The sequence below is a fragment of the Silene latifolia genome, chromosome 9 (genome assembly GCF_048544455.1).
Source record: "Silene latifolia isolate original U9 population chromosome 9, ASM4854445v1, whole genome shotgun sequence".
Taxonomy (NCBI): domain Eukaryota; kingdom Viridiplantae; phylum Streptophyta; class Magnoliopsida; order Caryophyllales; family Caryophyllaceae; genus Silene; species Silene latifolia.
In genome coordinates, this window is record NC_133534.1 from 3,254,838 (window position 1) to 3,267,994 (window position 13,157).

Below are 13,157 nucleotides of genomic sequence, written 5' to 3' on the forward strand. Positions count from 1 at the left end.
AAATTGAAGAGTTATTGACAGCGCCTAATGCACCAAAGTTGAACTTCAACTCCGCAATTAAACCTTGGTCGTAGCCACTAGCGATAGACAATTCACGATGATCTAGTGTCGCTTTTGTTGTTAAGCAAAAGTAGGTGGTATGAAAATGTTCAGTATCCACATACACATGAGGGCCAAGACATTTTCTAAATACGAGACCACATAATGGAAGAGGCTCGATATTTTTTGTAACATGAAACACAATTTCTCTCCAAAGCTTACACACAGATTGACAAACGAAAAGGGGTTTAATATTTAATCTTGATAGAATTTCGAACCAGATTTCCCAAGGAATAGACGAGTAATTGTAATTAAGTTGAGCTCGATTACGAGCATCAATTACTCGTACCTTTCTGCTTGTATGTGATTCTTGCGCTTGTCCATCCCCAATTTCAATTACCACCATGTTTGTATGATCGAGGTGAAAATTGAATGGAAGTATATACTATCATATATACAAAGTTATAGATTATAGATTCATAAACTAACCAAATTTGTTAAATTCCTATTCTTCATAATTCGAAAATTAAATATAGAAGAAACAAATATTTATATTTAGGGTTTTTCTAACCTATGCCCACTAGGCATAGGATAAGAAACCAAAAAGGAAAGAAATAGATGTATTTATTGTAAAGAAAAGTAAAACTAATAGGATATTTCAATTTTCCATAAAAACATTAGGGTCTTTCCTCTTTTGTTTCTTATCCTATGCCCAGTGGACATAGGTTAGAAAAACCGATTTATTTAAAGCTAATATCTTCCAAAAGATTCTTTTATTCTTTTATTAATTTCCTAAGTTAAGTGATATAATCTTTTTTTATTCTTGCTCCAAATTTTCCAATTGGAAACAGGAATTAATAATTTTTTTCTATTCAAACAGAGTATTAATAGTAGTCTTGGGTAAAGCTGGCTTAACTCTTAAGTAGACCTGTCAAAATTCGACCCGACCCGAAAACCCGACCTGACCCGTTTTTAGGGTTACAAACCCGGTTTTTTCGACCCGCGACCCGTTTGACCCGAACCCGAAATGACCCGTTATTTTAGGGTCGAGACCCGACCCGAACGGGTCGACCCGTTGGGTAAAGGTAAATCAAGAATTTTATTAAAATATTAATATTTATATATATATATTATATTTGAAAAAATAGTTAAAAAAGTATTTTTTTTATTACTTAAAATTACAAAAACAACTAAAAAGTTAATTTTATATAACTTTTATAATATTTAATAATAAAATAATTACCAAAAAAACTTTATTTTAATAATTATGTCAATTTAATTAATGTAAACGTTGAATATGATTAAAATATTAATTTTAAATATGATTTACATTTTAAAAAAATATTTTTTAAATTAAAAAAATCATTTCAAAAAGACGTTTGAAATTATTTCTTGACCCGTATTCTGACTCTAACCCGACCCGTACCTGGCCCGACCCGTATTCAACCCGACCCGTATTCTAACCTGACCCGCCCGACCCGTTTGAAGGTCTACTCTTAAGCAAGATAATGTAAAACCACAAGAAATTTTTTTCTATTCAAACCACAGGAAATTTATAGGCGTAAAAGTCGTTATTAAATTTCCCGTTTTACAACATGTGATATACGATTATCCTATTAAATATTAATGTTGGTTTTTGTGAAATTTTAATAGCATTATTATAATAACAATATTTGTCACTCGAAGTTCAATTTTTGCACCGATAAATGATGAAAAATTTTATAGAATAATATTTTTAGAAAATCTAATAATCCAAGACAGAAATTTTATCATCCCTTAAGTTTTTCAATTATATAATTAAGTTTCTGGACACGAAAATATAACAGAGAATCCCGAACTGACCGAGTTGATCAAAGGGTATAGCCCGTATCAAATAGTAGTAGAACTTTGCTTAAACCTGTACCCTGTAGCCTCTCTTCGATTCTTTGAAACAACGACAAAAGGAACAACAATGGCGACTGAACTTGAAGAACTCATCGACTTTCTTTCATCTCCTTCTCCTCCTCCTGTATGCATCCTTTTCTTTACTTATTTTATTTTATTTTATTTAGTTCTTCCAATATTATTCACTAAAACAGTAATTAAAAAATGGGATTAAAGGTTAATTATTCAATTAATTCACAAATCTAAGTATTGAATTTTATGGGTTTTTGATATTTGTTAATGGGTTTATGTTATTATTCTCAAATGCAATGTTGTTTTTACAGAAATGTGAAATTTAGCTGGGGTTTTGGGTGGTATATTTGATGCACTGGATAATTTAGATGGGTTTATTATCTGGAGCCGTGGAGCGAAGCTAGAAATGAAATTTGCGTAGCAAAATTTCTTCCTGTAGTTTAATCTTTGCTAAGGCCTGATTTTCAGAGATTTCGAGTAGCAGAAATCGATAATTTTAACTAATTTTATTTGGGATTTGGGGTAGCGAATGCTATCAATTGCTACTGCTTAGCATACCCCCCAATATGCAATGATGGGGTTTTGAGGTTGATTGGATGGTCATTTGTCGTCTGCTTTGTAGTTAAACTGTTAAAGGTAGCCAAGAAGCTTTTCTCTATTATAGAGCCTCACATACCACCAGCTTCAGAAATTAGTGTTTTTGATGTGGCTAATCGGGTGATGCGGTACCTCAATTGAATTGTGATTCCAGAGGGAGAGTTGGAAGCTCTTGGAGATATAATTTTGTGTGGTTTTTTTCTAGTTAAACTGCTGAGACACGTTTAGAAGCATTCCACATGGCTGCGTTTTTTTTGCTAGTTATGCTGCTGAGAGACATTTAGAAGTGTTGTATGGAAAAATGTAATGCTTTTGGTTTAAAATGAAGTTCCTGAGTGTCATTTTCGTGTTTAAGTTCTGAGTGCCGGCTGTCGGATGCAAATACAGAAGTTCATATTTGGAGACGGAGTAATATAGTTTGTTAGTGCAAATCCGATCTTTTTCGTACTGGTGTAGTGTATTATTGCCCTTTTCTGAGTTCAGTGTAGGTGGCTGAGATATTTATGTATTATCTTCTATAAATTTGTGGAGGCTTTGACATCTTTGTGCATCACGGCTTCATAATAAGCCTTTTGTTCCAGAGGGGTCGTCTGAGGATGTAAGAGGGTTGGATAATTTGTGGTCAAAATTTTATAGTTGTACTTTTTTGGCTTCTTTGCGCTTTATAGTGTCATCATCCATATATGGCAGTGTGGTTTAGTGAGTATTATCTTGCTGGCTTGCTGAGATAATGTATTATTTTGACCATCGCAAACCTCTGGTGTTGATGTCTTGCAACAAGTTATTCTGGGAAGATGCTTGGAACTTTGTACAGTAGCTTAAAATCCTTGAAACTTTTTTTATTGTTAAATGGTTCAAAGTTTAGAATTTTCACAAAAAACTTGACATGTTTGATGATTTTGATAAGTCAATACAGAAGGTTTCTTGGTACCAGTTAATTGTTAAATATGAAAGTAGAATTTCTTCTATTCTCTATTGAGAATGGAAGGTTTTTTGATTGAGTGAGTAAGTTCAAAAAACGAAAGATTTTTTTCTATCAATAACTCAATCAAAATACAATTTTTAAAAAAATAATATGTTATGCTTAATATCTTTAGTTTGATCGGTCTTAATTCCGCTCTTTATTCGAGTAGTTAAATTAGGCCCTTTCTTTACTCATCTTTACTCAAAAAAATCATTTGTATACTCATAACTCAAGTTGGATAGGTTTCAAGGAGCCCTTTTGGGTATTCTGTTAGTATTGTGTGGCTGATTTATTCTATATAACACACTCAGGTCAAGAGGGCAGCAGTAGACATTGTTCGAGGATTGACTGGGTCTGAAGACGGTATGCAATCCCTGGCAAAATATTCCAAAATCCTGCTGACGAAACTATCTCATCTTTTAGGTGATCCTAAGGTAAATTCAATTATTGTATTTTATCCCTTCATCTTTATTTTGTTGTCCCTTCTCTCAAAAGTTGGTTAGCTTGTTCGCTTAACGCGTGTGTATTAAACTGTTATTGCCATTATGACATTTATAAGAATTGGCAGCTTGGAGCTAATTATACTGAATATTCTAATATCAAATCCTCTTTTCATCTTTTCTTGTCCTTCACTTCCCAAAAAGTTTGTTTCCAGAGAAGCCTCTGGCCAAATTAGAATTGAAATATTGAACTAATGGCATTACTATGACAACTTCCTCTGGGTGTTTGAGCTTACACACACAGAGTACATTTGGTCTAGTTATTCATGGACTGCAGTATAATGCAAGGTCACGTGATAATGGTACTAATGCGCATAAACAGGCTGTGAGGGTATGAAAAATATGAGCCACATTGTCCTTTTTTCAGTTTGTCCTTTGTATAATAGAATGTAAGGTTACATCACGAACATTCATTCACAAAAATATATGATAAGCAGCTGCAAAGGGTCTGCGACACACTACAACTAAAATTATGAAAAAGTTGTGTGTTTTTTCCCCAGCTTTTAATGTATTGTGGAAGTGCCGTGTTTTACATGCGACACACTACAACTAAAATTAAATAGTCGAGATCACATAGGCCTACAACATCGAAGGTAGAAAAGAAAAGCTAGGGCAACCGTAGCAAACATATCCAACAATCCTTTGATCTATTTGGAATACAAATACACTAAATTTTACAGATGAAAACTTTAGAAAGCATGTTTATGTAGACTGTGGTTTTGCAAAGAGACTGAGAGATACTGGTGGTTGATTTGTTTGTCATGCTCTTATCTGTATCACCTGACTGTACCTATCTGCAGGAAGTCTCAGAACCTGCAGCAGAGTCTCTTATAAATTTGTCCCAGAATTCAGATCTAGCAGGGGAGATGATATCTTTAGGACTGGTCAATACAGCCATGGAAATCTTATACAAGCCAGAGTGTCCTATCAAGAGATTGCTGGTTATGCTTTTGGTTAACCTAACTCAGCTTGATGCTGGTATTTCTTCCTTACTGCAGGTGCTTTGAGTAAATTCTGTCTGTCGTTAACTTGTCTTCTGGTGTTTCTGTATCACCTCTTATTTTCCAAACGTAGAGCAGATATGTGTCCTTGCCAATGTTTCTTGGTAGTTCTATTGTAAGTCAAAAATTTAACCTGGCGGCATAAGTGGCGAGCCCTTTTGTTTTGCATGACTATGCTTTCTATAAGCCCTTTTGTTGTACGGAGTATTGATTTTCGCTGACTTCTGGTAGTGGCTAATTGGATAATGTAACAAGGTTTTATTATTTGTTACATTTTCAAGCAGCTTTATGTGTGTGTCTGTGTGGTTCCTCAAGTTTGAAGTTTGCCGTTGCTTTCAGATAGAGAATGAGAAAGTGCATGGGCTTTACGTTATGAAGCTTGTGAGGTCATTTTGTAGAACACCTGACGAGAGACAAGGTATACAGTTGCTCTTGTTTTCTTGTATTGTGGCTTTCTTCATATTACTTCTTATTACCTTTATTCTGCATTGCTATATTTTAGGTGATCCGTTTGAGCATGTTGGTTCTATTCTCATCAACCTCTCGAAGAAAGAAGCAGGAAGGGAGGTCTTGTTGGACCCCAAACGTGGCCTTCTAAAGCAGATAATTATGCAATTTGATTCACCAAGTTTATTGCGGAAAAGAGGGGTATGTAATTGAAATTTGCCAATATGACTTAGGGTATGTTTGGATTAAATGATTTGGAGGGAAAAGAAAGGGAGGTAGAGTAGGGAATTTAAATTCCCTTGTTTGGATAGCAAATAAGGTTGGAGGGAAATGGAGGGGGAGTGATTTGGAGGGATCCAATTTCCCTCTTTCAAGCCTAATCAAAATCTCTCCACAATAGGCAAGATTTGGAGGGAAATTGTATCCAAACACCCACATCTCATTCCCTCTCCCCTTCCCTCCCCTCCCTTTCCCTTACCTTTTCCCCCTCCCCTTCCTTTCCCTCCTATTTTAGTATCCAAACACACCCTTAGGGTGTGTTTGGATAGCAAATTGGGAGGGAAAGGAAGGGGAGGAGGATGGAGGGAAGGGAAAGGGAAGGAAAGGAAAGGGAGGGGGAATGAAGGGGAGTTGTTTGGATAGCAAAAATAAAGTAGAGGAAAAAGGAGGAAGAAGGTGATTTCAGTGCATTGGAGGATGGAGAGAGTGAAACCATATTGCAGGAGTATTTGGCCATATCATTCTTAAAGTAAGAGTCAAGAGAGAGTTTTCCTTCCAAATCTTGCCAATGATGGAAAGATTCTAGTTTGGTCTAAAGGAGGGAAATTGAATCCTCCCATTTCCCTCCACTCCCATTTCCCTCCTTCCATATATTGTAACCAAACAATGGAAACTGAACCCCTCCCTTTCCCTCCCCTTCTCTTCCCTTCAATTCTCTCAATCCAAACACACCCTTAATGAACTCTTGTGGCGGCGGGTACTGTATTTTGCCATGTATTCGCGTGATTTGCCGGTGTGTCCTCTGTTAAAAGAAGTTCATTTTCTCTCTTTGTAGCTATTTTGTTGTGCTAATAATTTGCTGTAACTTAGCCGTGCCTGCCTTGTCGAGTTGTCGTAGATATATTGGTATCGTAGGAATTCATATATGTGGGTCATGATGTGCTCAGCCTGCTTAACGAAAAGGTCGCTTTCCCTTACTACTTCCATCCCAAACTTACCTGTCTGCATTTGACTGTAGTGGTCAAACCATTCGAACCTGTGTCCCTCCGCACTTCACTTTTGTTGCGCGTCGTGTATCCAACACTTGGAGTGTCCGTCGCACACGACACTTTGACATTTCATTTTAGACCAAAAGATTGAAGCTTCACGGAAAAAAAACCCTCACACACTCCGACACCATGTCATGTCCGAGACTTGGTCTTAAATGATTTATCAAAACCACTTTCTTATATATTTTACTTGGTTTACTTTTAAGATATTCTGAATCCTTAAATTCTACTTCGGTTTTCAAAAGCGTTTTAATCTTTATTCTCGATTTAAATTTTAAGTTTTTATAAAAGAAATCTAGACTTCGATTTTAAAACCTATAAATTTATCTTGACTTTGTATTATGTTTCGCTCTCCCTTTTGTTTTTCATTTCTCCCTTTTCTATTTCTTTCGCATTTTGAGGTGTGCGTTCACCCATGAACGGTTATAAAGGATGATTCATGTCAGCCGACCCAAATCATTTTGGGATTAAGGCTCTGATGTTGTTGTAAAGTTTCATAGTATAATTCTAAAAAGGTTATAGCTAATGTATATTGTGAGAAATGTTTTGCCGGAGTTGTTTCCGTTTGACCGCTATAGTTAAATGGCTAAGAGAAATGGGAAGGTAGGAGTATATTTGGTAATATATCTTGAAGCTTGGCAATGATTTGGATTGTAACCTCTTGGTTTCCAGGTCGCAGGAACTATTCGTAATTGCTGCTTTGATGCTGAAACTAAGTTGCCCAACTTGCTTTTAACATCAGAATTTCTGTGGCCGGCTCTACTTTTGCCAGTAGCTGGAAACAAGGTATTCAGTTTCTGCTGGTAGTACTGAATTTTTTTAATAACATATTTGCTGGTACGAGACAATGAGACATTGGACAATGACATTGCACGCGTGAACAAAATTGTTTCTTTTCTTTTTTCCAAAGTGGGTATTTGGGTTTGGTTTATGCATCTGCAAGTGCTTTGTACAATTGTATCGTAATTTATGCACGGTTATGATTTGTTTTCCATGCCATTTACGTACCCAGGTCTACAGTCAGGAAGACACATCCAAAATGCCTAGTGAACTTGCAAGTGCTTTATCGATTGAACGTGAACCTGTTACTGATACTGAGGTTCGCGTACAAGCAATTGAAGCAATTTACCTGATTGTATTACAGGTAAATTTTCTAGTATAACCAGAATGATTTGTTTTGATTAGCCTTCTGGAAGTGTCTACTAAAATAGAAAGTATTTTTCGCTAGCGAACAACACTGACTGACCTTTGGAACGCTTTGACACTAGGAGATAGATTTTGTCTGAATGGTTCAAAGACATTTGTGATTAAAATTTGTAGTCTTCTCAGTAATATGTTGATTATGAAACAATTTAGTTTTTACATGTATGAATCTTTCAAATTGTGATGGTATTGCAGGAGGCTGGTAGAAGAGCGTTTTGGTCGATTAATGGTCCACGGATACTACAGTTGGGATATGAAGACGAAGAAGATCCTAAAGTTATGGAAGCCTATGAGCGAGCTGGAGCTCTGGTATTCTACCTTCTACCTTCTTCACGAATTCTTTTTGTATTTTTCCTTGGCATATGATTTACATGGCAACCTACATTACTGAATCTTCCATGGTATTTTCAGTTGGTTGAAAGCAGTGGCATGGAATGACATGATAGCGACATCAACATTGTTAGATGCTTCAGCTATGCAGCCAGCACCTCTTTTTCAGAAGGATGATTCTTCTGTTACCACCCACCCTTCTTCATCGTAGATTTGAGGTTGTAGCCTTGACTTCATATGGCCGAGTTTTGCATTGTACCTTGTCATACTTGATTAAAAAGAAAGACACAAAATTGTACGATTTGACTGAATGAGTGAATGACAATATAGCGGAAGTAAGGGAGAGTTACTATGACTTCTGGGGCGATATTTATGCAGCCAACTAAAATCGTATCATGTACAAATGACTACATACTTCTAAATTGGTCGCCTTCGCCTTTATAATCCTAGATTGGTCACTGCATAGCTAAATCAACTTACGCCGATGCTACATACATATTCAATAGTTACGACTTATGAATGATTGTATCCTCGTAACCGTCTAGGTCTTCTACTACTAATCTAATATTGAGTCTATTCAAATAATCCATTTTCATTACTTAATCTTATTCAGACGGTTTTACACTAATTTATTGTAAGATCGCCCCTTTTGAAATCCAAAATGATAAAAATTTGCCGGGAAATGAAGGCGCTCAAAATTTCGAAAACTATTCCCGCCAAAAAAATCACCCATATAATTTCACTACTTCAACCCTCATTGCATTTTCATCTCAATTTCAATCTCACATATTATCATCAACACATGGATATCACCGAAGTCGCCAAAAAACTCGGCCTCGCCGACAACAAACCCGTCATCCGAAAAGCGGCCGAGTTTCGCCGCCTTTCCGATGTCAAATTCGACTCTTCCGCTATCGGCCTCGTAATTTTCTCCCCCCTTTCTAATTCTTCATCAAATCACTCAATTTTTTTTAAATCTTTTCTGATTTTTTTTACCGTTTTCAGGGTGAGATTTGTAAGGCGATCATTTGCTTAGAAATCGCCGCAAACAAGTGAGTTCAGTTCAGTTCATCTCAATTTTAACCTAATTTTTTTAATTAATGACTTCAATATCATTTCAATTGATTTGGGGATTTGTTGAATTTGATGGTGTGTATAGATATGAGGTTATATTTGATCGACAAAGTGCGATACGATTAAGTGGGATGTCGGAGAAAGCGTACACTAGATCATTCAATTCCTTGATAAACATCCTTGATGTCAAGTGGGTTAGCTTCTTCTTGTGTTGTTTTGTTTGTTTCGATTGCGATTTTTGAGGGAATGAAATGTTGAATGGAGTTAATGTATTGTAGGAATAATTTGGATATTAGAGAATTGGCGATTCAATTCGGATGCGTTAGGATCATTCCGATTGTGAGAAAAGGATTGAAACTGTAAGTACTCACTCTACTCAAAGTGTTATTACTATTATTACATGGTTTGTTTTTGAATCGGCGTCTTTGTGTTGAACTGCCCGTCTAATGTTTGTCGAATTTCCTGAAAGGTTTGTTGATTTAAGTATTTGTTATGTCTTATACTTCTTCCATCCTAATCGTTTGTTTACCTTTGATTAAAATACCCGTCAAAAAGAATAAGAAAGGTAAATAAATGATTGGGATTTGGAACGGAGGGAGTAATGTTTTGGTGCAAATGGTTGTGCATTCGTACCAGGATGTGTCTGAATACTTGGGAGACTGGCACCTATATTTGGATTGCATTTTTTTATCGATTTGTAGCTGTCATTTGGAGCGCGTATGAATATAATATTTGATTATAAGAGGAGGGATGGAGGGAAGGGAAATGGCGGGTTTGGGGAATGGAGAAATGTAGGACTGGTTCCTATGCTTTGACTACATTTTTCGTTGATTTATAGTTTTTATTTGGAGTCTTGTAGAGGTAGGATAGTCGGAGTGAAGGGGAGGGGATGGAGGTAACAGAAATGGAGGGTTCGGGGAATTGAGGAATGTTGTTTTTCTTCTGAATCTCTCCTACTTTTAAAGGCTTTGATTTGACTTAGAGGTAGGAAACTGCACCCAAAATGCTAACAAACATGTTAAACTCCCCCCTCCCTGTTTTTCCAAATCGATCTATCCAAATAATGGGTCATTCAGATGGTGGTTTTTTACTTTATCCTTGTATAGATTATTATTATTGGGCCTTATTCCATTGTGTGAGTGAAAAACCTTGTTGATTTTAGTGACATGCGTGAAAGTGTAAGAATGCCGTGATTGAGAGTCTAATTATAGATGTATTGATTACAGTTATAAAGAGAGGTTCTTCGCTTCTCTTCCGGCTAGCAGGCGTGCTAGCACTGATTTCAGTCGACCTGTGTTTCTTGGTGTAGCATTTTATTTATGTGCTAAAAAGCATAAGGTACATCCTCGTAAACTTATGTATCCATCCTCTAAGTATGTAAATGTGTGTAAATATAGCTATGTAAGTAATGATTCCTTTTTAAGTGATTTATCCGTGTTTTGTTCCTACAGCTTAAGGCCGACAAAATAAAGTTGATCGAACTTTGTGGGGCTTCAGAAGCTGAATTTTCCAGTGTAAGCAATTACTGACCCATATTAAAAAGCTTCACTCCTGATTACCTTTAGTTGAGAGCTTTTTCCTGTCTAGAGCGCTGTGTAAATAATGTAGTTTCATATGCAGGTTTCTAATTCAATGAAGGACCTCTGTCACGATGTTTTTGGAGTACTGAACGAAAAGAAAGATCCTAAAGAAGTGAAAGGCAATCGAGGTAGTACTCGTCCTCACATCTACAGTATATATTTGTATTTGTGGTCCGAAAAGAAAGATTCTTATGATGGTATGTTATGACTGCAGAATTATTGGATGTTTTTCCTGAGAAAAGGGGCTATGAGGATGGTGGGTACATTTCTGATGAAGAAAAAGAGGTATGCTTTGCACATTTTTTTTCCTGTGCTATTATGTACTGGCAATTCAACCTTAGATTCGGTTGATCTTCAAATTCCCCTCCCCTTGTATTGTACTGGCAATGCGTCACACCAGAAAAAAAGAGAACTTGATAAAGTCACGGTTGTTCGTTGTGTGGGTATTGCTTAGATTAGTAATTTGGTGTGGAACTTTCTCCTACATTCTAAATTACTAGGACAGATTGTAACTAATTTATATCACTGACCCACATTCCAGTGTAAGCAATTACTGATCCACATTATTCTTTAGATCCAACTTATCTTCTAGGATTTATCATTTACTGCTTTTGAGTTTAGCTGAAGAACATTTTCTTATGATCGCGACACATTTCTCTAGCTCATAGTAACTTTTTGTAACCTCATTCATCCCATTTAAAACATAAGATACAATGAGGAAGAATTGCCTTGACGCCAATGCGATTGATCCTATCTAGTAACATTATCAATTAAGTAGATAAGTCGATCTGTTGATTTAGCTATTAGGAGTGATCTCAATCTGCAAACAAAGAAGTTCCACAGTATAAGTTGGTACATAAAGATTGGTATGCTATGATCATTTGTTCTTTGTTTGCAATGGTGGATTTTTCTACTCACGGCTCACTGAAAGAGGCCTGACTCCTCATTTTTTTTTAGTTCATATACATTTTAGTTCGTAGTTATCGTTCGTGCTTCCTTGTTCCAATGGTTGATCAGTGAATATTTCAATCTGAGGTTAAGGGGTTGAACATTACATGATCTATTATCTGATATAACTCAAAATACGCTCTTAAGCTTGTCCTGAAAGTTTAAACAAAAGTTGGGACAAGTAAGACACTGATAGAGTAACACCTCTGTGTTGATATTTTGTGCAGTCTTCACATTACAAGAAACGCAAACAAATGGAGAAGCATGCTTACGAAGGGTGGAAATCGAATGTAATATCATCAATTGAAAAGGAGAAGGATAAGAATGGTATGCTTATGATGCTCTATACATTTGCAATGAAAAATCTTGGGTAATTTGGTTCTTCAAAAATGTCATTTATGTTCCTAATAGTTTGCCATTTTCTTTTTCAGTTGCTACCAAGCGAACTAAGCAAGCGAAGTTGAGCTTTCCTACAGTCACTGGCAAACGCGATTCCCAGGATTTATTCACATAAGACATAGGTACATTCTTGTCAATCCACCAAAATTTTTGGAATCAAATTGATTCAGCAACACAAAAAAAATTGTAAAACCTTAGGTTCTTCATTGACCAAAATACCCCTATTAAAAAATCATTTTAGCAGTTACCATAATTTGTAGTATGGGTATGAGGGTTTTTATTAGATACTTTTGCAGTTTTGCAATATCGTGGTGTAACTGTAAAACTGTGTTCCAAGAGGTTTCCTGCAAATGGTGTTTATGTAACACACATGACTGACATGAGTTTCAGTGACAACTGGTTCAGCTGTAAAATTGAATATTATTTGGCATTCTAATGTTTTTGTATAGTTTTAGATAAGGTATTTTGCTGCTGTTAAATTCTAGAATACAGACAAATAATTTATGTTTAATTAGTTGCAGGCATTAGTAATTAGTGGCCTAATCATTAGGATAATTTTAGTTATTTTGGGTATGAAATTATGAATCCACTTTAGCAAAGAGGAATAATTCTCAGATCTCAATTTATCTGAGATAAGCATGTTTATGTTTACATAATACCTGGCAGAATGTAGATCTGGGAATGTTCTGGTTTGAATAATTTTTTTACTGGTGCATAAATCTATGTTACTTCGACTTTTCTAATTTCCTCCCGTATCCGTGTCCGACATCGGACACTCGGACATGGGTATGAGCCGTATGACACTTGGACACCTCATTTTAGACCAAAATATGCATATTTTTCAAAAAATTAGCCGAGTTCGATACTTGAATATGCACCCGTGTCGGATACTTCTAAATGAGTCTGAGTAA

General features: G+C 36.0%; 2 protein-coding genes across 3 annotated transcripts; both read left to right on the top strand.

Annotated features, from left to right (window-relative positions):
• The first annotated feature begins 1,717 nt into the window (after positions 1-1,717).
• LOC141598729 (uncharacterized) lies at positions 1,718-8,600 on the top strand. Of its 2 annotated transcripts, none has more exons than XM_074418473.1 (9): positions 1,718-2,047; positions 3,808-3,930; positions 4,797-4,994; positions 5,337-5,415; positions 5,500-5,645; positions 7,385-7,498; positions 7,725-7,856; positions 8,111-8,224; positions 8,327-8,600. In XM_074418473.1, exons 1-9 carry the CDS (start codon positions 1,991-1,993, stop codon positions 8,351-8,353), a joined length of 990 nt encoding a protein of 329 aa, XP_074274574.1. In that variant the 5' UTR covers positions 1,718-1,990; the 3' UTR covers positions 8,354-8,600. The 2 variants fall into 2 exon arrangements, with proteins under 2 accessions (XP_074274574.1, XP_074274575.1); XM_074418474.1 differs by having other exon boundaries at positions 1,907-2,044.
• A 399-nt stretch (positions 8,601-8,999) lies between these two features.
• LOC141598728 (origin of replication complex subunit 6) lies at positions 9,000-12,725 on the top strand. Its single transcript, XM_074418472.1, has 10 exons — positions 9,000-9,167; positions 9,251-9,297; positions 9,405-9,509; positions 9,598-9,678; positions 10,546-10,657; positions 10,771-10,833; positions 10,940-11,027; positions 11,114-11,184; positions 12,075-12,174; positions 12,279-12,725. The coding sequence occupies exons 1-10, from the start codon at positions 9,048-9,050 to the stop codon at positions 12,359-12,361; spliced, it is 870 nt and encodes a 289-aa protein (XP_074274573.1). The 5' UTR covers positions 9,000-9,047; the 3' UTR covers positions 12,362-12,725.
• Positions 12,726-13,157: the final 432 nt, after the last annotated feature.